Source organism: Chlorocebus sabaeus, chromosome 29 (genome assembly GCF_047675955.1).
Source record: "Chlorocebus sabaeus isolate Y175 chromosome 29, mChlSab1.0.hap1, whole genome shotgun sequence".
Classification (NCBI taxonomy): Eukaryota; Metazoa; Chordata; class Mammalia; order Primates; family Cercopithecidae; genus Chlorocebus; species Chlorocebus sabaeus.
In genome coordinates, this window is record NC_132932.1 from 18,499,896 (window position 1) to 18,525,406 (window position 25,511).

At 41.5% G+C, this 25,511-nt stretch overlaps 1 protein-coding gene across 5 annotated transcripts in view; it reads left to right on the forward strand.

The window, feature by feature from the left end:
* Positions 1-14,908, forward strand: part of NTRK3 (neurotrophic receptor tyrosine kinase 3) — a 402,674-nt gene extending 387,766 nt beyond the window's left edge. For all 5 annotated transcript variants that reach the window (XM_037987726.2, XM_037987720.2, XM_037987721.2 and 2 more), the window contains one exon: positions 285-14,908. In XM_037987726.2, the coding sequence (XP_037843654.2) occupies positions 285-470 (186 nt within the window). In that variant the 3' untranslated portion in view covers positions 471-14,908. The remainder of the gene's footprint in view (positions 1-284) is intronic.
* The last annotated feature ends 10,603 nt before the right edge of the window (positions 14,909-25,511 follow it).

Consider the following 25,511-nt stretch of genomic DNA (forward strand, 5'->3'; position numbering starts at 1 on the left):
AAGAGAAGAGAGTATGGGGAGACAGTGGTTAATGCGGGCCTGGCCCAAGTAGTGGAGTATGAAGGGCAGCAGAGGGCTCCACCAGCCAGTGCTGCTCACTGCACCATGCACCGGACAGACAAGTATACCAGTGCTGTCTGCAGCCTAACCTTTAGCTTGTGCTTGCGAGAGCCTCGGCTCTGCATTGAAACTAATCAGGGAAGTTGTTGCTTTTTGCCGATTCTGAGCCACAGGACCAAGGCTGGGCTTTGGGTGTAACTTCCTTGTTCTCCTCACTCTTTCAGGTCATTGAATGCATTACCCAAGGTCGTGTTTTAGAGCGGCCCCGAGTCTGCCCCAAAGAGGTGTATGATGTCATGCTGGGGTGCTGGCAGAGGGAACCACAGCAGCGGCTGAACATCAAGGAGATCTACAAAATCCTCCATGCTTTGGGGAAGGCCACCCCAATCTACCTGGACATTCTCGGCTAGTGGTGGCTGGTGGTCATGACTTCATACTCTGTTGCCTCCTCTCTCCCTGCCTCACATCTCCCTTCCACCTCACAACTCCTTCCATCCTTGACTGAAGCAAACATCTTCATATAAACTCAAGTGCCTGCTACACATACAACACTGAAAAAAGGAAAAAAAAAAGAAAGAAAAAAAACCCTGTAAGGCAGTTTGGCATATATATATATATATTTATATATCTAACTATCTATCAATCTATATCTACAGAGAGATATCTTCTCTAGTACACAGAGAAGCTGCTGATACAGACAACCACAAGACTTTAACGACTCAGAAACTCTAAAATATTAATAATACAAAGGAAAATTCCCTTTGACTTAAGCTGTGGCCCATGCTTCTAATGCTACGGCTTTTCAGAGCAGAAGACCTGGACCAAGCAGAGAGACAATCTTTGGGATGGGAGCTTTGGGACGGGAGGAGCTAAGGTGGTGCTCAGTCGCTGCTGTGTGTGCCTATTACCCCGGAAGCTCACCACAGGCACATGCCGGGACCGCATGGCTGCGCTCAGCAAAGAAATGATGCCGGAGCAGCGCCCTTGCCTCCACTTCTTCCCCATTTCCTCCACTTCAGGACAATGTTCTAATTTGTCCATTCTAAAAAGTGTAATCTTGATGCTTTTGGGAATCGACGATGGCACCTACGGGTAAACACAGAACAGACAACCCCACAACACAAAACCATGACAAGAGCTGACCGCATGCATCCTGGGTGTAAGCTTCTTGCTGGAGTTTCAAAGGATGTGTCTTTCTATTCTCAGAACTTAAAGAACTGGACTTTCTGGACTAAAAGAACCACAGAAGAAAAAATAACTGAAACCTGGACCCTGCCAAGACACTGCCACCTGTCTTTTCCATCATTGCAAAGATTCCTTGGCCTCACCTCCCACTTTCAGGCCCCTGGGAAGCTTAGGAGGTTAAGAAATAGGTCCCTCATGTTATCTTTGAATGTAGACACAGCAGGCTTTAGGGTTGCAATAGCAAGAGACATGGTTGCTTGTAGGTCATTGTAACAAATGCCCCCTGGTCCTCTCAGTTTCTCATCCTGCTTCCCTAGATCCTAGACCTCACTTCCTGGGTCTCTGCGGAGTCCCAGGTAAACCCCACTACCAGGGAAGGGAGCCAGGTCTAGTGAGAGGCTGGAGCAGTGAGTGTTTCAGGAAATCAAGCAGTGGAGTGGGTGAGAGCCAGCAGGGGAGGATCTACTTGGCACCTGCGCCAGGCCCCTTGGCATTCTCCTCACGTTTCCTGCCCCTGGGAGGATTGATGCATCTGCCTTTGAGCTGTTGTGAAAACGCAGGGGCTGAGAAATCACTTTTGTGGGCTGGGGTAGGGGGAAGGGCTGAGGCTTCTCTGGGAGATGTCCAATGAGGGTCCAGTGCTGCAGGCTTGGCATCTTAACGAGGCCTGAGCCCTGACCGAAGAGAAGGAAGGAAACATCTAGGCTGGGGCCAGCTCCCTCTGCTTCAGCACTGGGGAATCACTGCTTTCCTGGCTGCTGCCACAGACCACAGTGGGGCTGACCTCTGGGCCTCCCTGTCACATGAAACATGGAAGCCAACAGCCTGGCCCCACAGAGCTCATCTGCTGGGGAGGTGAGGATGTACTCCTCCCAGGCCACTGGGCCCCTCCACCTTGCCCCAAGCACAGAGCTACCTAATGGACTGACCTTTGCCAAACTGGAACTCACCTCCTGGGGGCCTCTGGCCTACCCTTTTCGCTGCCAGCTGAAAAGACTGCCAGCAGCCTGGACGTCCTGGTTAGCTGAAGTCAGCTGAAACGTGGGCCTCCCTATGTGAGGTTTAGGACTGAATTGTGTGTTTGTGGTTTTGCTTCTTTTTGTAGACCCACAAATATTTTTATTTGAATAGTAAAGAGCTGTGCTCAGATTGTAGCCATGGTTGGGATTTGGGATCAAGGAGGCTGAGTAGCTGGACTGGGAGGGTAGGGAGGTGAGATGGGAGTTTGGTGTGAGTTTTCTCACTGTGCTGTGCTCCTAGCCCCTGAGGACTTTGGGGAAAGCTGTTTGGATTGACCACCTCAAGAAAACCCTTTACTGTCCTATGACAATTACTTCTGTTGTCTTTCCACCTAGAGGACAACTGTGCTGGGGCTGTGAGTGCTGGATGAAACTGCACAGTCTGGCTTTGATCTGGGTAGCTAAGAACAGGTGTTCAAGGAGGGCATGGTCTGGAGGGGCCTGAGGGAAAAGTGTCTTCTGGTTAGAAGTGAGGTGCCAATGCTCCTGTTGCTTCCCTTCTCCCATATCCTCCCCTGAACAAACACTGTGTGGCTTCTGTCTTCTTGGCTGTGTGTTTCAAAACTGATAGTCACTGTTAGGCTGGGAAGAAGCAGGAGAAGAACTGGGTTGGAGATGGATGGAAAACTGGGAATAAGGATCGTGCTATGGTTTTATCTTCAGGCACTGATTCGTCATGGCCTAATGAAAGAAGGTGTTTCCTTGGGGAACAAGAAGCACTGAAGGAGACCACGGTTGTCAGATTGCTGGCACCTTATGCCCACGGGCTTTCATGTTGATCTTGGGATCATGTTCTTGTCATGTCCATTGTAAGCAGCTGGCTGTGGAAGAGTGCAAGAGAGAGAGGGGCAGATCAGGGAAAGGTAGAGAGGGAGGACCTGCCTTCCTTCAGCTCTGGCTGTCCTCTCTATACAGAGTCTGCTTTGATTTATCAACCTTGGCAGATAAAAAAAGGATTTCTTTTGGAGAGCAAAGGAGGCAGAAAATAGGGCCATGGAAATTGCAGGGGTACCCTATGGCTCTAGGGAGTGTGGCATGTACTGGGACACACCTGTCCCTCCTATACTGGGACAGGACTGATAAGGGCTAGTCCGCTGTGTATTAGTTTCCCCATCTGCAGAATAAGGGGTACATCTGCTAATCTCTAGCCCCTTCTAGCTCTGAGTTCTTAGATTCTAACAACGTTGTGTCACTGTGCCATTTTTCTCAGTACTACTCTGAAATGGCAGGACAGCCTTGCATAGGTAGGAGGCAGTTGCTGCTGAGGGCTCACTGGGCCTGGGCAAGGCTGAGTTCCAATAAGACACTCCTCTCCTCCTTTGCCCCTTGTCTCAAAATTTCACAGTCTGAAGTGTCTGAGACGGCTGTAAGCCAGGAGGGGAGCGTTTGTTCTGCTTCCCATCCTGGCATTCCTACGTACCAGAAAAGCACTGTCGACGGTCTATTTATTTATTTATTTATTAAGAGCCTAATGTGATGAAATGTGTTGTGAAATGACATCCGATTGGGCAATATGGCCACTCCAGTTCATTTCACCCTCATCTTCCCATACCAAAGTCCACATTTTAGAAAACCGTGTCACATTGCCTCTGAGAGCTTAGCTTTGAAGTGAGCTCTTTGGTGTGTTTTGGTGAATGCTCCAGGGCACCCAGGCTGGTCTCTCTGCCATGCCGACCTCACCAGATCCTCTCCTGGACTGAGTGAGAGTGACCTGCTGTTGGATATCCACCTTGGAGTAGGGTGTCGTGGCCACGGGACCTGCCAGTTCTTCTTTGCTTTGGATGTGAGCCTAACGCTGCCCTCTAATGATATCGCTGAACTCTGAGGGGACCTTGGGCATCACTAAGCCTCCTCTAGTCAACAAACAATAAAAAGGAGGTGGTGCTTCCTCCATTTAGCAGATCATGCACAAATTACTCCTAGACAGAGGCTTCCCACTTGAGGCAAAGGATCTTTGGTCCTTCTGGGTTCAGGTTGAACATGAATGTTCTTCTCTAGTGATGCTTACTTTGCGGAATACACTAGTGCAAGTCATTTTGGTGCTAAATACTACAGAAACCAACACCAACAGGAGAGCTGTCAGCCAGTTTCTGGGGCTGTGCGAGACTCAACTCAGAAGTGGAAGTGAGTCAGCCATGCCGGGAGAGTACAGGATGCATTGGAAGTTAAGTAGAAAAGTGGCAGGGTGAAAAGACCAGCAAAATTTCTGATTTTGCTATTAGTTACCTACGTGGCCTTGGCCAAATCAGCTAATTTCTCATCTGAGACATTTAAGAGGTTTGTACAGATATTTTTAGAGTCCTTTTCATTTTTTTAAAGCTATGTTCTGGTCTCACCTTTTTTTTGTATATACTTGCTTTTTAAAAATAAAAGATAGAGTGAAAGATAAGGAAGGAGACAAAGAAAAGTTACCAATGGCAAAGGACTGATTATAGGAGGCAATGAAAGAAGACCTGGTGACTGGTAGATTTGAGGAATATTGTACAGGAAGCCAGGCAGACAAGCTGGAGATTTCGTTTTTATGCTCTTCAAAGGAGGTTACTGGCCTAGCCCCTTGCCTGCGTTTCACCAGGCTGTTCTCCTCAGCTGGTCAACCTTCCCTGTTCAAAACCGACATGCTAACACTTGGCAGAAACTATTCCAAGATATGGAGAGAGGCCTGCCTATCTCTCATGCAGGCCACTGGCAATCAACTCTGGGTCAAAACCGACAATATTTTTATCTTTAATGCTTATTATAAGAGGCCGGGACGTTTGAAAGAGGGTAGCGTCTTAAGTTGCAGACTGTTTACCAAAGTCCTTTTCTATTCAGGAATGACTAATGACTTTCGTTGCTCCCCTTTTCCAAACCAAACAGCAGCAGTATTACCTTGACTCCAAAGTACAGTGATTGCAATGGACAGTCTTGGGATTAGGGATCTTTTTAGTGCTTTGCTCGGAATCTGGAGCAAAGAAATGTCCAGGGATGTTTGTTGAATGAACCCACCTGCCAGCAGTCCAGAGAGCTGTCCCAAAGGCCCCTGAGATGTCTATTGTCTGCTTTGGTAGGGAACCAACATGCCAGAAGACTCAAAGGCATTTGCCTCAGAGAAAAAAAAATAGCACCTTTAGTTTAGGGCTTGGGTGCTGAAGTCACTGTGTTTTTGGTTCCTGAAGCTTCACTTTCTTTTTTCATACCAAATACATTGTTTCAGCCAATATTTAACAGATTTTAAAGGAAAATTCCAAGTTTATGCATCATTATTGAGACGTCAATATGGGCTTGGGAGAATGTTTTGGTGTTGCTTAGTAATACTGGGAGTGTCTTGCTAACGAAAGTACATGTATGTGTACATTGTGTGCTTATTTCTATATATTTGATTGGAATGGCTTCAAAGGAGGCCTGTTTGAAGTCAGCAAATTGATTCCAATTTGGGATTCTCTTTGAGCCTTACCATTCATGCAGATAAGAAATCTGGAGATGAACTGGCCTCAGAAACATTCAGGAAGATTCTGATGGGAAATCTGTCATCTTGTAAAGTTTGATCATTTGGTGCTCTCTGAATTAAATTATGCTGACTAACATTCTGAGCATCTGAAAATCATTCTTCCTGGTTACCTGATAGATGACCACACAGGAGCCATTTCTATCACATCTTATTTGGGGGTTGGTATAGAAGCCACCAGCACTTCAGGGGAAACCACCCCCTAGGAGAGATGAGACAGAGAGAATGTGAGATGTTGATCATTATTGCTGTTTCTGACAGGCACTGCTGACCATAGTAGGTGTGGTGAATATTTGTGTCACTGCATTGGGTATTAGAGCTTTCGCTCTGAGCATGGGCTGCCCTATCCTAAAGAGCTGAATCTTGGCTACTGACAGAGGCTCTGCGTGGCACATTCTCCTCAAGCGTATTTTCCTTATTTGCCTATAAAAGTATCTATAGTTTGCAGCAAGAACTGTCTTTGGCTCAAGTCTCAGTGTACCAGAATAGATGCTTTTCGGGAGACCTGTGGAGGTGGGGTTGGGGGGCGGTGGTGTCCCTTCAAAGTACTTGGAATTCTTGATCAAAGAAACGAAACTCAGATTCCCTTTTTTTCTAGTTTACTTCTAAGTTCCAAATTTAAAACAAGACCCGGTTTGACATTTGTAGTAGGAGATAATGTCTTGAACCAGTGAACTAGGCTCTCTTTCTTTCATCACAGGGAGGCAGGAGAGTAGGTTGTATTAATTTTTCCTAATCGCCCAGGCAAATATTGCTTTTTATTCAGTGTCATGACCCACATTCGTAGCTTGCAGGAGATACTTTTAGCTGACAAAGCTGGAAGTTTCTAATAGAAGATGTATCAAGGTAATAGAGGTGAGGAAAGGCCTGTTGAACATCTACTTCTGAGAAACACCGAGGCACTCAGGTCTTGCTTTTCAGTTTAGTATCTTACGAAAGGAGTTGGTTTCTTCTCATTCTAGGCAATGATAAATTTAGACATCTTTCTTGAAAGCGAAGGTAGACTGAGAGCTCAAATATTTACTGTGTACTCTGACAGTCTTTTATTGTATTTTTCAAGACTTATTTTTATATATTTATTTATTAAAACAGGTGGTGTTTGGTTACGTAAGTTCTTTGGTGGTGATTTGGGAGATTTTGGCACACCCATCACCCAAGCAGTATACACTGTACCATATTTTTAGTCTTTTATCCCTCACTTTACTCCCTTCCCACCCTTTCCCCCTAAGTCCCCAAAGTCCATTGTGTCATTCTTATGCTTTGGCATCCTCATAGCTTAGCTCCCGTGTATCAGTGAGAACATACAATATTTGGTTTTCCATTCCTGAATTACTTCACTTAGAATAGTAGTCTCCAATCTTACCCAGGTTACTTTGAATGCCATTAATTCATTCCTTTTTATGGCTGAGTAGTATTCCATCATATATGTGTGTGTGTGTGTGTGTGTGTGTGTGTGTGTGTGTATACCACAGTTTCTTTATCCACTCATTGACTGATGGACATTTTGGTTGATTCCACTTTTTGCAATTGCAGATTGTGCTGCTATAAACACGTTTGTAGCACATGCAAGTATCTCTGTGTCTTATGTATAATGACTTCTTTTCCTCTGGGTAGATACCTAGTAATAGGATTGCTGGATCACTGACATTCTTTTGGATGCAACATCCCTAAAACTCAACAAGAAGTGTAAACACTGAAGTCCAAGTCTGAGAACTATTCTTTCGTTTCAGCAGAGCACATGGGAGTTTTCCATATTATTTTTAAAGACTAATTTTGTAGTGTGTTAAATGGTAGGACACATTCAATATTTTTTTTCCTCACTGGAGATCTGTCCACCTTCTGTCTCAATTTAATAGCTACCTGGCATGTAACTGATGCCTCTGAGCCTACCTCTAGAGTGAATAAATAAACCTGGTCCAGGTGATTTTATCTCTGCCATTCGTAGTGGAGAAGTAAATCTCAGTGAAGAAGACTTTTTCTTCATTTTTCTTCTTTTCTCTTTTTCTTTTGGGTCCTATCCTCCTGCTTTCATGGGACTGACAATCCAGAGTCTCAAATTCCACAAAAGTCTTAATACAAGGTGATTCCCAGAACCACAAACAGTTTGTACTTCAAACAGTGAGAAAATTGGCACTGAATGATTCGGCACACAAAGCAGAAAACTTTCATTTCCTGTAGGCAGGATGGAATTGACTGTTATATTAAGACTTCTGAAGAAGCCCTGCCCTGGAGTAATTTCAGTGCTGTCAGACGATGTTGACATCTAGATTAACCTCTGTGCAGTGAATTTTACTGCAAAGCTCATTGAGATGCATATGATGTCTCGCCACAAATCCCATCTGGAACCCTTGGGGGCCCACCCTTAGCAACCCTCCTTTCCCTCCCTGACCCTGCGTTCTCTGTCAGTAAACTTTTAGCCTCCAGGAGCAGAGGAGCCACGGCTGGGATCTGACCCTAGGAGAGGGAGTTTTGGCCTTCTCTGACCATGATGCCGAGCCAGGCTTTCTGCTCAGAGTGACAGTGATTGTCATCGTATTGGGTTTCCCCTGAGGGAACTGCAAACTAAGGCATGAAAAACACTCTGCTGATGACAGTCTTACAGCATATCTCAATGCTGCACAAAGTGAAATGGTTTCAAAGGAATTAGTGTGTCCTAAGTCATTGAGCCCTGCTCTGGGCTCTGCAGTCCTCCAGGGATTCAAGGTCCAGTTGCAACAAGGTCATGACTGCATCTAGGTGGGACAGATGGATTCTGACAGCAAGGTGTTTGTCTTTTCTGCAGGTCTTTCCTATGGTCCTTACAAGAGAGGCAGTCGCAGCTCCTGTTTCTCACAGTTGGGACAAAAGATGTAGCTGTCTTCTAAGTCTGGTTTGTCAGCTTTTTCTTTAAGGAGTGGTTGGCTCCAGAATGAGCCAGACTAACTCTACAATTCCACATTGTGGCACAACAACCACATAGAACCTCAAAGCTGAAATTGCCACTTCTCTGCAAAATAGGGCCATTAATTACATCCAAAGTTTTGAGAAAAGGCCTTCAGGTTAGATTCAGTTACCTTCAGACTCCACAGAGTTGCTCAGCATGATTGCAGTCATCTTTGGAAACTTACCTCAGGGTTTTCGAATACTTTACCTTAACGTCTGGATAACAATTTTCTCTGAGATTTTACTGATTCTAATTCCCTTTGAAATTGTTTTTCCTACTTGCCTCTTGTTTTCATTTAAATAATAAGAATCTCCTTGCATATTCTTAGGTATTTCTTTAGGAGGATTGAAAGTTTCCAGTCAAGGACATTGTGTTTATCAATTGGGAAGATATCTTTCTGGGCTGAATAAGGTAAAAATCATATAGAGGCAATCTTGATGTCTTTATTTAAAAGCAATATCAGCATTGTGTTTTATTCTAGGTGCTCATGCTCATAGTGCAAACTACATTCACCTTTTTAATTATTTATATTATGGTACTTATTCATGTGTACATATACGCACACACACACACAAAAGCCTCCATAGTCCTACTGGTATACAAATCCATATGCTCCATTTGTGCCACTTCCATTGATCTCTGTGTGCATACATTTGCAATGAAGTGTGCATCACATGTATGATTTCTTAAACTCATCTATAGCTCATCTTTCCTCTTATTATCGGCACATACCGTTTGACTTTGGATCTCATGAAATTAGGACTTTTTCAAGGGAGACTAAATCTTGAGTTTCTTTAAACCTTCATATTTAAAGACAGGACTGGTTTTCTTGGAGAAACAAAAACTTGATTCAGATTTTATTTAATTAATTTATGTAATTAATTAATTTTCTAGGGGAAATTGTACTGAATTTGTTCCTGAGTAACAAATAGTAGTAAGTGCAAATATAAATGTGAAGTAGTTTAAGCAGGTTATTGAACCTATCTTGTGGCTGAACCAAGTAGTCAGATATGAAGCTCAGACGCTTGAATTGAATTAGAATGTGAACCAAAACGTTTAGCATGGGGCACGGGAAGAGCACTGGGCTAGGAGCAAGCCTGCTAGATTGTCACTTGAGTGTCCTTAGCTTAATGTGGGCCGCAGACAACTAGTTGCAGTCCTGTGCCCCTCTAATTCCAGAGATGGGGCAAGCCAATATGCTTCTCATCCATTGCTCAAGTTGGTTATCACTGAAGTATTATATATCATCTTAAGGTCCTGCCCTGAACAAGTTTGCAAACAACCCCACTCCGAGGAGTCAGTCCCATTTTTGTTTTATGGCAGTTTATCTCTTGTAGCCCTCCTTTGGAAGCTGTCCAAACTCTGAACACTTGCTGTCCATTCCCTGCTCCCTACCCCACCCTTTAAGGCCAGGGAAAAGCCAGGGAAAGCCCTACTGTCTCATCTCCCTCTTTACTAGCCTGCGTATCAGCCAAGCTTGAGATTTAGCCTTGGTTTTTAAAGAGGAAAATAAGTGTGTTCTCCCAGTCATCAGTATCTTTCCAGATCTCTGGACCAAGTGATTAGCGCCTCATTAGCGCCTCATCAGTTGCTTTTGCACAAGAGACTCTGGGACAACAAGCCTATTATAATGCCTCAGTCTGTCTTTTTGAAGTCAAACCATCCTTCTGGCTTGGTTAGGAAAGGGGAACCTTTCTACAACCACACTTTCTTTTAATTTCCTCTGTTGTTTTCTGGCTGTTCACTATACGGATAAATGGAGAAACATAATTTTCATTTTTTCTAGGCCTCTATGAGTGTGGATATGCTATATTTCTATGGATGAGGAGTTCCACATGTCAGCAAAGCATTTATTTATTTAGTGAAGTGGCTATAATATTGACACACAGATTTGCAGCAGCATCCAAATCTTGAGGGGAAAAAAAAGCCTTTTTCAATCAAATGAAACCTTTTCTGTGATGGCACCAGAAAGGTTTATATCTTAAGAACAGAACTGAACCTGATAATATGCTTCCTTTCTAGAAACAAAAAGGTAGAAGAAATTGCTGAAGGAGCTGGAACACCAAACCCTCTGTTCCCCAAATCATTATGTATCAATAGATACTTCAACTCTGTTCCTTAAATGGCTCTGAAAAACACAAATAACCATATTTACTATTAAAAACAAATTCATAATGTCTAACCCAATCCCTTATTTTAATATATATACATATTAAAATCATCCCATGTATATATGATGATTATTATATGGGATATATATATGTTTACATATATAGGTGTGTGTATATATATTTACATATATGTGAAAATGTGTATTTTTTAATGCTGGGGATAGTTCCATATTGTTTCTTTTCTTGATTCCTTCTAATATGTTCAATGAGATTTATAATTTTTTTTCACTTTTATTTCTTTAGAAAAGAGTTGGGGTCTATTTGGAATGCTTTCTAAGATAAAATGGCAAAACAGATGAAAAGTGTGGTGGAGGGAGGATAATGGGAATGGGAGGCAGAGAATTTGCACATTTCTGTTTCCTGCTGAGAGATCTGGGAAAAACATTGTCTTCCCTTTGCCTCAGTTTCTTCATATACAAAATGGAACTACTATCTACCCCCTGCATGCCACAGACGGCTATTTGAGCCCTAAATGAGATCATAACTGTTAACATGCTCTGGGAACTGTACGGGGCCAGACAAATACATAGAGCCCACTCTCTGGGCAGTTGCAAGCAGTCTTGCTGGGTGCTGAGCTGAGAGACTGAGAGCCGCTTTTGAGATGTGTTTTGAGGCATATCTTCCTTAGATTTTTGCTGGTGTCTGTTTTTTAGAGGTTTTGCCATTAACATTTTTTGCTTTGAGTATCTAGCGATGAAGAATGCTCTAAAAAATACAAGCAGACAGGGGGATGCTTTATCTGTTTGGCATAGTCACTGGAAAGGGACAATTAGATTTTGTTTTCAGGCTTGGAACTCGGAACATTTTGTAGCAAAATGGCGACTTCTGCTGCATTTAATTCCTTGCCATCAACTCATGCTTTCATCAGGTTCTGTCAATTTCAACATAATGCTTTGTAAAAATAGGACTCTATGAAGCTTTCTCTATAAATGTGGTGGTATAACTAATCTTTCAGGGAGCATCTGAAGGGATAATGATTTTTAAGTGGTATCCTGTTCATTCCAGGACCAGCATTTGTACATGGGAAAATAATCTTAAGATAAGTGAAGAGCAAATGCTAGACCACACCTTTAGTAGGCCCAAGTGCCAACAAATATGTGTGAGTGGGATTCCCACTGAGAAATATGTCTGAATGAAAATGAAACCCTTGATAATGAATCCTGAGGCCAGAATGCCAAAGTCACAGTATTCTGTCATTTACAGCCCCTAAAAAATCCCAGGTGTTTGTGATGACAGCCACTATTATAAGTACTCTGTAGTAGTGACTACTTGGCAAGTAAAATTTTCTCAAATGTTATTTTTCATAGATCTCCAAGCAACCATCACTTGCAATGTATCTGACAAAATGCTATACATGATTTTCTAAAACTATTTTGATCACTCCAGAAAGAAATTAGAATAAAGCTGTGTATCCAAAATCCTAAGAAATTCATAAATATTTTGCTCAAGTTCAGGCTATCTCGGCTTCTCTTTTCTCTTTTTACCTTTTGCCTCATACAGAGGCAATCTTGATGACAAAAGATTGGGCTCAATTTTTGTTTTTCTTATGTAGAAAAGCAACACCTCTGTTCTGGACCACTGTCCAGTAGACAAAAAGCATCCCAGCTTTTGAAATGAGAGTCCAAATTGGGTTACTACTGAGATTTTAAATTATGATGTGAAATTGCAGAAGGCAAGCTGGTTCAGGGTGAAGTTTCATAATTTATTCTGATAATCTGGAGGGGACGACCTCTTTCACAGCACTGTTAAAGCCTGCCTTGAACAAGCTTATTTCACTACATAACTTCCTAAAGACAAGACTGATTATTTAAGGATTTCAGAGATATCATTTGGGGAGTAACTTGCCAGGTAGAGAAAGTTTGATCCGATATGTTAACAGGCACAACAAGAACTTATTTCACAACTTTCTCACCCCCTGCTCCTTCTCTGAGAGTTTAGCCTTTCTTAGGGGCCATTAGGATACTTCCGTTCCCAGGCTAGAAAAGATTTATTATATTCATATCCCAAAGTAAAGGCTCCTCCAATTCTATCAGACGTGGAGGCAACAGAAAATGACTCATGTTATTTTTCTCTCACTTCACAGCATCAAGGACCCTTTTTGTTTATGTGTGAGCCGTGGTGGGTTAGCTTAAGGAACTGTCAAATTAAAATGAAAGGAAAGCAAGTTGGGGCAAGAAAATTCTCACTCTGAATGTGAAAGAAAATAGCAGTGTTCTTCTCTCTGGCAAAGATTTGTGTACTGTTGGGGGAAGATTCATGTTATTTCTCAGGTAGACTTTACTTTTTGAGATTCTTTGTGTGTGTGTGTGTGTGTGTGTGTGTGTGTTGGCTGGTGGGGGTTTAGAGGCAGATGGAATGTAGTTGTTTATGAGTTTATACTTTCTCTTTAGCATAATAGATGCCCTGTTTATTGTCCAGAATGTGACAAGAAAATTAAGAATGGAGAGGAATTCAGAAGTCCATGTTGCAGTTCATGGTAAAGTTTTATCCAAATATTTCTTTCAGAAACATTTAGTCATAGCAAGCCAAATAAATTCTTATCTGCAACTAGTATCAGAAAAAGAAATCAGTAGCTGGGGACAGTAGACCCCGATGCTGCATCTATTTACAATCTTTCTTTTCCAAGGTTTTAGGGTTCGTGATTCACATGAGGGAATTTTGGGAGAGCTGCCACGGCAGTATTTTGGCATGAATTAACTCTGTTCCACAGGAAAACTAGGGTTGCTTCAGGGCTATTTTTGTTTGAAATGGCACACATTAAAAAAAAGACTTTTGAAACATGTTTTGAGGCCTAACACCTGAAGTCAGCCTTTGTTGAAAGAGTGTTTAGTTTGATAAGCAGGGTTTCTTGCTTCTCCCATCCCAGAGTGTAAATTCTGCGGGGATTCCTGGGTATATGTTTTCAGCACCAGGGACAGCAAACAACCCCCTGAATTGAAGGGGCCTGCTATCCTGATTGACCTCCCAGACTAGGAAGGGGAGTTGTTTTGTTTCCCTTTATTTCCTATCCACCGAGGCCTCAACTTGGAAGGCTTTATTCTTAAGGTGCTTACATCTTTCATTTATTACCAAGTCTAGCTTAGTTGTCTCTGTCACATTCTTGACCTCCTAACAAATGGGTTTGGAGTAATACTCCCAGGTCTCCTGCCTCAGATAAGTAGAAAGAAACACACTCAAAAGTCTTTGTAACAAACCATTGACTTGTAAACCCCTAAACGAAGGACTGCTTATACACAATCACTTTCCTTTTAAAATTTCTGCACGTTTCTCAGAATGTACAAGTCTATGTTTGACTCAGTGTGCATCTGGAGGCAATATTTCACAGCAGTTGAGCAGAAGTTATGAACTTTGGGGACAGAAAAGAGCCCAATGATACCACTGTTATGCATTTTGGAGACTCCTTGGGGGCACTTCTTTGATTCTCAGCATCCACCCTTCAACCCTGAGTGCTCTTCAACAGCTGTTTTTGCCTTAAACAATCACAGTAAGAATGCAAATGACTCCTTGTGGCATTCTTCAGGCCAGCCTGAAGGGTGCACTGAGAAAACAAGGGTAGCAGAAGCACATGTTGTCACACTGCTTTGTGATTGGCCAGTTTTCATATAGCACAATAACATACAGATATCATCTTAGAGTCAGCATTGTCTACTCTTAAGTAATTGTCAGCATCTTCGTCACTCATGTCAGGATGAATCCTGTGTTGGGAAGGCAAGTCAGTCACTGCAGATTTCATCGTAAATATTGCCTTCTATCTCACAGATGTTAGAAAACCTCCATTTCGATTGCCTCTGCACCATCCAAGGCTCTGAAATTCCCCTGTATCTTATCCCTTTCTTTCCATTCCCTTTCCGTGTTGCTTATCATAACATCCATAATATTTAGTGGTATAAGACAATAAGGGGTTTCTTTTAGGAATAAATGAGGTGGCAAAAGTAGGCCAGAGCCAGATCTTAGAGGAGCAAGTTCAGTGGAACTACGATTTCTAACTTGGGATAGGGTCTAAGATGTAGCCATCCATTCCTTCCATTCCTTGTCCTCTTGAGTGAATCTCATTCCAGTGCTCACACTTGCCCTGCAAAAAAGGCCATGGCACAAGATTCTCTAATTATTTGTATGAAGACCAGAGGTGAGCAGCATCCAACACCTCTGTTAGACTTCTTTAGAATAGAGGAGCTTTGTCTTATGTTTAAATCCAGGAACCTTCCTATATTTAAAAAGTTTAGAAATAATATGTAGATAAAGGACCTATGGTGATAGGAAAGCTTAATACAAGTTATTTTCCCTTAGAACAGAGAGGAAGGAACTGCAAAGTGACTGCTAATGGAGGAATGATCTGCTGGCTGGGGGAAATGTGACCTGAGACTAGAGTTGAAGAGCAGGCATCTCTAGGACAGATGATGCCAATAGAAGCCCCAGGAGGGAACTGGCCAGAGAATACAATTTTATAAAGGTTCTCAGTACTTTTTCTGAAAAAAATCCTAAAATTTTCAAGGGCGCATCTAGCCCTCTGCCTCTTTAGAGGTGAGCTCAGTGCTACTTCTGGGTTCTTAAGGCAAATGCCCTACAAACACCAAAGTCTTGTATTTTCCACTCTCAGCCAGCACTGGCTAAGTGGGATTTTTTTTCCCTTCCCTAAGTGAAAGGGACTTGTTTTCAGGAGAAGTGTCCTTTAAACATCCAGCTAAAACTGGACGTAATTTTTTGCATGAATGGCTTTTTACAGCTAGGTCTACAGCAGAACAAAACTTGTATTAAACTAAGTGCTACTTTACATATCTTATTTCAAGAGAAATGAAGGATTTATTGTCATGTAAATGATATACACTGATTTGTTTCCTACTGGACATTACATGTCCCTTTATCTTTAGGCTGATGTTGTGCAGCAAACTTCCAATATCTGGAAAATCAGCTGGTACCTACTTCAGTGCATTATTAGGATATTACATTCCCTGAGAGGAATTTTGCCAAGGAAGTTTAGGTACTGTTGTGACTGATTTCCATCCCCCCTCCCTAAGCTTCTGTACTAAGTATATGTAAAGCTATTATATCTTGTCTGATCCCATGTGTTTGTGTGTGTTTCCCAATGTTTGTATAAATATATTGGCAATCTGAAGGGTTAGCTGGATTATGGCAACTGCTGAACAATGGTGTGTGTGGCATGTGGGACACCTGATACCTGTGCACACCTGCTCTGAGGCCAAGCTAATTTTACAGATTTTGGAAAACAAAAGCAGTAGCAACAACAACAGTGTGGCTTGAATTGAGGAAAGTTTAACAATGAATACAGTATTGCCAACTCATCATTTATGGGTGGACACGTTGAGCACAGCAGGGTTGAGGTGCGTTCAGTTGGATCTTATGCCCTTTATTTTAATCCCAATTGATCGTTCCTCATTTGTATTTTATGACTTAGAAATATTCCTACATGATGCTTGTTTGTTTTTCTCCCAGGTCTCTGGAAAGTGCTGATCATGATTGCTTTCCATCATTTGGATCCCAAAGTTGATAACTTAACATGAATGACAGAGGTTTTAGTAGAACTGGGTTTTACTAACCGTATCTCCTCCTTGAGGTGCTGTTCCCTTCATTCTTTTCCTTTATGACAGGTGAATGCATTGGCTATGCTAATTTTATTAGCATCCTGGTGAGTCTTGGAGAATCAATCTAGTTAAAATGATGACTGCATTTGCCTTTGGAGAAGAAGTTTATTGTCTAAGTAAAACTCTTATGTGAAGGGTCTTTTATGCAAAAAAAAAAAAAAAAAAAAAAAAAAAAAAAAAAAATTCTAACTTGATAAGATGGCCACTGGTTAGAGGGGTGTGTTCTCAGTTGATATTAACAGATATGTTGAAAAGGCTAGTGCTCACCCTTTCTCTATTCTTCATCTCCCCCTTCCTTTCTCCCTAACCTCAAAAGAAAACAGAAAATTATTTTTTTAAACTGTATTAATAATTTATGTTTAATACAAAAGGATGATTTAATGGTATCACCAAAGGTTGTTTCTCCCATTGTGCATGTCTTTCAGTCTCGGCCCCATCCCCATCACCCCATTCTTCACCCTCATGCTTCCATCCCAAGGCAAACACGCGTCTTCATCGGAATCTATGGGTGTTGAAGTTACATGTGGGGGCAGAGATTTAACACCATGACACTAATACAAATCAACCATTCTTCACTTTCAAATGGTTAATCACCACAGGAAGGTGAACTCTTTTCTTGGTTTTTGTTTAAAAGCATTTTATACATATATATGTATATATGTGTGTGTATGTATGGACATAGGTATGTATATGCACATGTACATGTATATATGTATATACCCATCTTCAATATAAATATATCATAAGTGAGAGTTGTAAATACTCCTTGATCATATGTCTGTCTTTCTCATAGCATCATATCTTCAATGTTATGTTAACAACTCCATTTATTGATTGATGAAATTGTGTGTAGACCTGTATCCTCCTGACATAGTTTATGTAGGGTCTCAAATAAAGTATAAAACAACAATGCTCTTGTTTTATTTGGATTCATTATGTAGTAGGGAAGTATGTTGAATTTAAATGTAGTTTGAAAGTTTGGGAAAGTTCAAATGTGTGCAAAGATCATGAGATCCAGTATCAACTCAAGAGCTTGAACCTTGCTTTTCTGAAAGGAAAAAGATATTGCACAATTTTTAAGGTAGCCTATAAGTTAAACATTGGATGGAAATGAGTGTTGTAAGGGGAACATACATGCAATTATTATTTGAGACTGGGTCCCAAGGAAAAGATTGATTATCTCCAGCTCTGCGTCTTTGTGATATCCTGTTACTCCTGACATGTTGATATTCAACTTCCCAGTTGTAATCATTTGAGTAAGCTCTCAAAGTAGGATAAAGTATGTTCTTTTGAATATCCATTTACCCCAAAGATTTTATTATCCTTTAGCATAATTAATTTAAAACTCCTTCCCTGTCTTCTCTTTTCATTCCAATTTCCCTCTCTTTGTCTACATATTTTCTGCTTTATGTCATATAATGTGTTTTCCTTAATAACATTTCACTACTTATTTTCATTAATTTATTTCAAAAATATTGATGGGTTCTAGGATAAAGTGTGGAAGAGAGACAGGAGGCACAGATTGCAATTCCACTAGCAAGAGCTCAGCAGAGATGTAGAAAGGTTTAAACAGAGTTTTTCCATTATGGCACTGTTGACATTTAAGACTAAATAGTTCCTTGCTGTGGGGAGCTTTTCTGTGCATTGTATGATATTCATCAGCATTTTTATTAGTGCATTAGCAGTTCTTCTCTGCCTCCTCCACCCCCACCCCACTAGTGTGTGAAGACCAAAAATGCCTCCAAACATTGCCAGGTGCTTCCTGGGGGTAAAAATTGCTGTACTTGAGAAACACTGGCTTAAGCTTTTACATCTTGCCATACAGTATTAAGAGAAGAATCAAATTCAGGAAATATAAGAGCCCCTGGTCATGCTCCAGCCCTTTCTAGACCAGCCGCTTGGCTGTGCCACATGGTAAACTTGCTGCTTTTCTTTAAGCACACTTCTCTTCAAAGTTCGTTGCTGAGAATCAAGTTACAATAGTACATTTGGGGTTTAGACAGTGATAGAAATAACTTCTTCATCTACATGGATCAAAAATGTCTTCATCCCTAGAATATTTGTTCATATCACTTAAAAATGTGTAATTTGTGTGTGGTTAAATCCTTTGGGTCTGTGTGAGAAGAAAACCAAACACTCTTTTTAAAGATGATGCCCCTGTGAAAAACGCTGGCAGACCTAAGGGAGAGAAACCTTTGTTTTTCAATTGTTCCAACGTGTTTTCCACCTACCCCACATGGTTACGTAAATTATAGGGTCATAAGTAGACCTTTTGTAGGCCTAGGATATAAGTCTCCAGTATAGAAACGCCTTTTGATGAGTAAGCACAACTTGCATTAAGTTGGTCCAGGCAAAAGTGAATGTCCTCTGTGCAATGCTATGAACACAGTACACATTTAATGAATGTTTGCTGGATTGCACTGGATTTCTCATTCTCCAAGCCCCAGATTATTGGTACAACATTCAAAGTGCTATCACTATGCCCCTTCTTCAACTCACTCATGGAAACACTCAGGATCCAAAATTCTGAATGACCTGACAGCATGTTTACTACGAAAGAAATGTCTCTTCTCCCCAGAATGTGGCTACCTTTGCATCAGTGGCTTTCTATGTCAGCCAGCTAGAGCAGAATTAGGCTGCTTGAAAGCAAAAATAGGTGTTCTCAAGGTAGGATTTTGGATGTCCTCTGAAATCTAGGCCTAAGGCTTAACCTTTTTATAGTCTACTCCAGTGATGGCTTGAGATCAAAGCACTGTGAGAGACTTCTGGTCCTATCCCACATAGCCTCAAACCCATAGGAAGTAATTCCAACACCACACAAAGGCCAAGGAGGCTGTGGAGGCATGTAGCTTCACTTTAGACTGTCCTCATGCCCTTGTGACTAATTATTTGACATTTAATTTGAGATGACAATCCAAGGACTGGAATAAATTATGGCCTCCTAAGTCTGGAAGGCCCTTGACTGATAATCTCATTCAACTACTTGCCTGTGGCCAGTGTTCTCAGGTAAATAAGAACTGGGACAATCTCCCAAATAAAAGCATCTTCCAGTGATGGAGGGCATGGCTGGGAAAATAGTCTTATAAGGATCACCTGGTCCTAAAATATCAACATCTCAGTGGTGACACAAAAAAGCTGTGGTTTAAGGAAGATGCTTTAGAAATAGCAACTAGCCATTGCTGAGAGTGAACCGGGAAACTGTTCATAATGACACTGAGAGCAGAAATGCCAAGAAAATGCTCATTTGACACAGGGCAAAGGTGCAAATTAATCTGAAAGTTGATGTCCAAAGCAGGGGTCACTCTTTAAAAAAATAAATAATTAAGTTAAATTACAATGTATTTTTCAAGAAACAGGGTCTCCACTGTATCGCCCAGGCTGGAGTGCAGTGGCACAGTCATAGTTCACTGCAGCCTGAAATTCCTGGGCTCAAGTGATCCTCCTGCCTGCCTCAGCCTCCTGAGCAGCTGGGACCACAAGTGCATGCCATCACGGCTGGGCTAATTTTTATTTTATTTTTATGTTTTGTAGGGATGAAGTCTCACTATGTTACCAAGGTTGGCCTCAAACTCCTGGCCTCAAGCTATCTTCCTGTCTGTGGTAAATCTTGGTATGGACTTTAGATAGATATAAGAGTGAGCTCCCCAAAATACTGCTTAATCTTCTCAGGACACATTTCCTTGATATTTCAAGGCATAGTGGGCTTCTTGTGCTGGGCCATGCCCTGTTCTTTGTTCCTGTTGGGATGCTCAAAATTACTTAGCTATTAACTAGGGAGATGTTCTATTTTAACCTCTCTTTTCCCCTATCACTAATGTTCTGAATTATTCAAATCTTCAATGCAGGGCTCAGCAGAGGATCTAATTACTGCCCTGCTTGCCACTTGCTGATTAGCTTCAAGAGCCAGGGAATGACTTTAAAACATTTTTAAATGTTTTAAAAGAGAGGCAGCTTCTTTAAAAATTCTATAAGAGTCTCAGTATTACTAAAGGAAGCTGGATGGTATGGTTTGAGAGGGTTTACGGGATAAGGCCATCTTCTGACTACACATCATTGCCAGATACTCAAGACTCAGGAGAAAGCCCCGCCTTGGATTAAATAAGATGATCTTTATGAGTGCCCTAGTCACAGTCCTTTCCTCATCAGAATCTTGAGAACATTCACCACCACTCTTGTCACTCAAGCTCAAGCAGTCTTAGCTGACAAATGCTAAGATATAATGGACAGAGGCGGTGGAAGGAAGAAGGTGCAGAGCATGAGTATGAGCATCCATATTTGAATCAAACGTCATTATTTGCCAAGCTCTCTGCTAAGGGCTCAACATGAGTTAATACTCTTAATGGGGTCAGGTACTAATAATATTACTGTTGTATAAATGTGCTAATCATGCCTTAGAGGTTTATATAATTTGCCCAAGGCCACCCAGTTTCTTGAGGCAGAGCCAGGGGTTAAACCAGCAATTGGGTTTAATACACATGGTCTTAATTACCACTCAATAGCTCTTATTACATGGGTAGAAGCTCCTGTCTGAAACAACAGTAGAGGGTTTTAAGCTGAGGAAAACAGAGCAGAGATGCAGTTTGGAGGACATATCTTTTTTGGGATAATCATTCATTTATCCGCTCATTCATTCACTCATTTATCCATTAATTCATTCGTGTAATTGATCAGTTTAGGAGTGCTTTTAAGGTAGATGCGGCACAATGTGATGGAGCCTGAAAATGTAAAAGCATTTAAGATCCCCTGTCTCCACACTGTCTTCCCTGCCTCGTACTGGGAATCCCACAGTGAACAGAAGAAGGAGTAGGGTGCTAAGAGCAAGAGTATAAGATGCAAAAGGATGGGCAGTATTTCTGTCCATGACTTGGATGTTGGCTAAGAGAAGAGTGCTGGATAAAGAGACTCCCCTGGGTTTCTCCCAGAACAGAGCCAAATTCTCACCCACTGTGATCTTGGGCTGTGCATAGCAAGTGCTAGGGTTTTGAGATAACACCTAATCAGAGTTCAATAGGAGTCTTTGCCTTCTGCTGAATTTCACTCTAGGTGGGAAGCCAGAACTCTTCTCCCAAGCCCTATGCACACATTGACTTAGAGAGCAGGGAAATGTCTCAATCATGGTCTAACACCCTTAAGTCACTGCTCCAGAGACACACTGGCCCTGCTCATTTTCCACTTCTGTGAGATGCAACAAGCCAGTGTGTCCTGCTACATAGCAGAAAGCCCCACTGGCAGAGTTATGCTCAATGGGGCCGATCATAAATGTGATTTATGGGGTTAGTTCATTTACTGCCTCTGATGCTGGTCCCAGCTGCCATGAGTTTGACTGACAATTTCTGTTTATTTATTTCTCACTATATGATATCTGACTTCACATTATAAATTCTTCTGATTGGAATTTCATGGCGTCTGCTCCAGTGTTTATTGATGGCATGTTTATCAGGGACTCGGTCTTTTTTTGGGATGAGCTGGACTCTGAGCTCTTGGTTGTGCCTGTGAGGGTGAGGCTAGAGCCCTGTCACTCCTAGAGAGGGATATTTTACTATTGTAAAAATCCTCTTGTGCCTTTCCATAGACAGTCCTCTATATGTTAGAGATCTGATGGCCACCTATGATGAATAACTTGTGATTCAGAACCAGTGGAAGTAATCGGCAAAGAGCAACTCAGAGTCAAAGTGGCGTGTGACTATTTAGGAGAGGGATGGAGGGGTAGAGTATGGCACACCAGTTTTTGCCTAGATAGATGATGGCTACCATGTCCTTTTCCTTTTTCCTTCTGTTCTAGTCCATAGATGAAGCAAAATGATCACTTAGTCAAAGGTTGGACAAAAGACCCCAGGAGAGTTCTGAAGGTGTTTTTTCTCACCTTATAAATGTAGGGCCTTTCATCCAGAAATGATTGATTGTAAAATGTTTTGAGAAAAATGGTGATGTTTTAAAACACTGGATGCATATTACTCACAGGAATTTTACATTTTCTCTAGACAAATGAGGTCGTAATATTGTTTCTGAGTTTTTTTCCAGTGCCATCAACCACTGTTAAGACCTCCCCTCTGTCTCACTCTCAGTCAACTTCGTCTGCACCAACTCCTATAGTCCAGTGCTGTAGGATTGATACGGCTCAGCTTCAGGCTTTACCTGCTCTGGCCTCTCATCAGTCCTAGAGGAAGAAAATAACATTCATTAAGCACCTCCCATGCACCAGATGGGCACCTCAATAAACCTTCATCATAACCACCCTTCTTGAGTTACATATTTTTGTGTTTACTTTGCCAGGTGAGAAAACTGGGGTTTGGAGAACTTAAGTCTCAGAAAGACTAATTTCTTTCCGAAAGGACACAAAGCAAGTATGAGTCAGGGACAAAATTTAACCTTATGTTTCTCTGACCACGAAGCATATTTTGTTTCTACTTGGTATTCCCTGTGAGAATATTTAAAGGAAAACTCTGACTTCTACAGCATCACCTTATTCCCCAAACAACTAGGAAAAAATATAGCTCTCATTATCCCAACATCCTCCTCATCCACTGAGGACCTTGGGCAAGTCATTTAGCTTCTGTGGGTCTCAGTTTTCTAATTTACAAAAAATACAGTCATATCTATGGCCTGGTTGTTATAGTACCGGGTCATGTGAAGATATGCACTAAGTGTTTGGTGCAGGGTCTCACACTTGATAGGCCCTGAATAAAGAGTAGTAATCATTTGCCATCACCATCACCATCACCATCATTATTATCATCATCAATTGTCTTCATCCTCCTCCTCATCATCATCATGTCATCAACAACATTATAATCATCATGGTTCTTCTTATCTTCTTGAGAGTGGCCTATCCTTTTGCTGAGAATTAAATGTGTTCCTGATGGGGTTTGGATACTCTCTGGGAGGCCTTTTCTGAAAGAAAGAGAACTGGTGAGCCAATGACAGCACTGCGATTACATTATTGATTTGTGTCTCCCAAGGCCAAGCCCTATTAAGATTCGTTAAATCAAACATTAAAAATCCCAGCTTCCACACTTTTCCAAGCATGGACCAAATTCAATCCATCTCTCCTCAGCTTCCTCCAGCCTGGCCATGGTTATTTGTCTCTAACTGTCACACAAGGAGAAGGTCGCTAACAGTCACTAAATAGATCCAGTAATAATAGCAGCTCTCAGAGCTTTAAAACTAGAATATGTTTTACAAAAGGAAAAATTTGTCCTGCTGTTAATACTTGAGCAACAGAAAGAGACATAGAAGAGTGGTATCTGCCATTTTAGGGTCATCTGCTGGTTGCTTAGGTAGACTTTATTAATCCCATTTTCCAATTGAGAAAACTGAACTTCGAAGTGGTTAACTGACTTGTCTAACGACACCAGTTCGTAAATGGCAGAGGTGAAATATGAACCTAGGTTCATCTGACTCCGAAGCCCATGCTATTTTGACAATGTTCTGCTGCTTTTGTAAACTCACAAGGACTTACAGACACTATACACTGACCCATGATCTTAGACACATTATAGTTTCCCCAAAGACTTCTCAGGGCAATCGAGTCAGGGTTAGTTAGATGAACTTGCAAAGCAAGGGACTCCAAGACCAGGGCCACCATTCCCCTCCCATGTGGTATCTTTATAAGCCAGAAATAGAAACTTTTCCCCAAGCCCTGAGCCATGGTCATTATGCCCTGAGACCTTGAGAGCAAGGATAGATAGTCTGGAAAGTATGACTTCCATCTTATTCCTATCCCTAGGCAAATGTCTTACACCATCCACTTTACCGATCTTAAGATAAGAGCATAGCAAGATGATATTCTGTACTGCTAACCTGAATGGATGAATGGACAGCAGACAACCAACACTGGGTATATTTGAACTATGGCCACTCTTTACCAATAAAACAAGACAAAACATCAAAGCCTTTCATTTCACGCCATCAAGGGCATACTCATTACCAGAAGGTCCTCTAATCCAATGCCCACATCAAATTCTCTGGCCCTGGGGCTGGAAGTTGGCCTTCTCCCACACTTTTTTCCTGGCACTGTGTTTGGAGGACATGTGTAATATGAGGTATTTACATAAGAGAAGGCAGGCAAAATATATACTTGCAATTAAAAAAAAAATGAGAGGATGCTGCTTTTCCCATGAAGGGTCAAGGATTCATTAAAAAAAAAAAAAAAAAAAAAAAAGGTGAACAGGGCAATGTCGACAACAAACAAACAAAAACAGATGAAACAGTAGGAGTCAGTGAAAGACAATGTTGCCCCCAAAATGAATTTAACTTTGCAATAATTTGAGGTTAGAATAGATGAGGAAATTGCGTGCATTCACACCACTGTTCAAAAAATTACCATTTTACTACTAATAATAGTTCCAGGGACAATAATAGAAGTATTATTATGCCATATGACTGTTATTAACATTAAAACTCTCCAATCTATTGACTATCCAAGACAGACATTATTATGCTCAGTTTAAAGACAAAGTCACTAAAGTTCAAGGAGATTAAAAGAATTGCCCAAATTTACTCAGCTACTAAGGTGGAGTCTCTCAATCTTGATATTATTGACACTTTGCATAAGATAATTCTTTGTTCTGGGGAGCTGTCTTGTGAGTATGTGGTTTGGCACCAGACTGTGCCATTGCAAAATGGCACAGCATCCTTGACCTCTACCCTCTAGATGCCAGTAGCAGCCCCCAGTCATGATGATTAAAATGTCACTGGATGTTTTCAAAATTGGCCCCAGTTGAGTTGAGAACCACTGCTGTAAGAGATGAAGTCGGGTTTCATGCCCAGGTCTATGGACTTTCTAATCCAAGGTCATTATGCTGCTTAAAGGAGTCATAAACTAAGACAGAATTTCTGCACAAAAATAGTGCAATTAAGCACAGGCAAGGAATCTCCCTCTAAAAAGAGGAAGAATCTGAAAAGAACTTACTAGCAGGAAAAGAAAGTAAGGGCTAGGGTATAACTTTATGTTATAAACTCTCAGAATCGTGGTTATAACACTATAAATTCTGGTGGAGTTGCTATGGTCTCTGTTCCTCCCCTCAGCCCTTAGAAATAATGCTGGAGAAAGAATGTCAATTGGAAAAA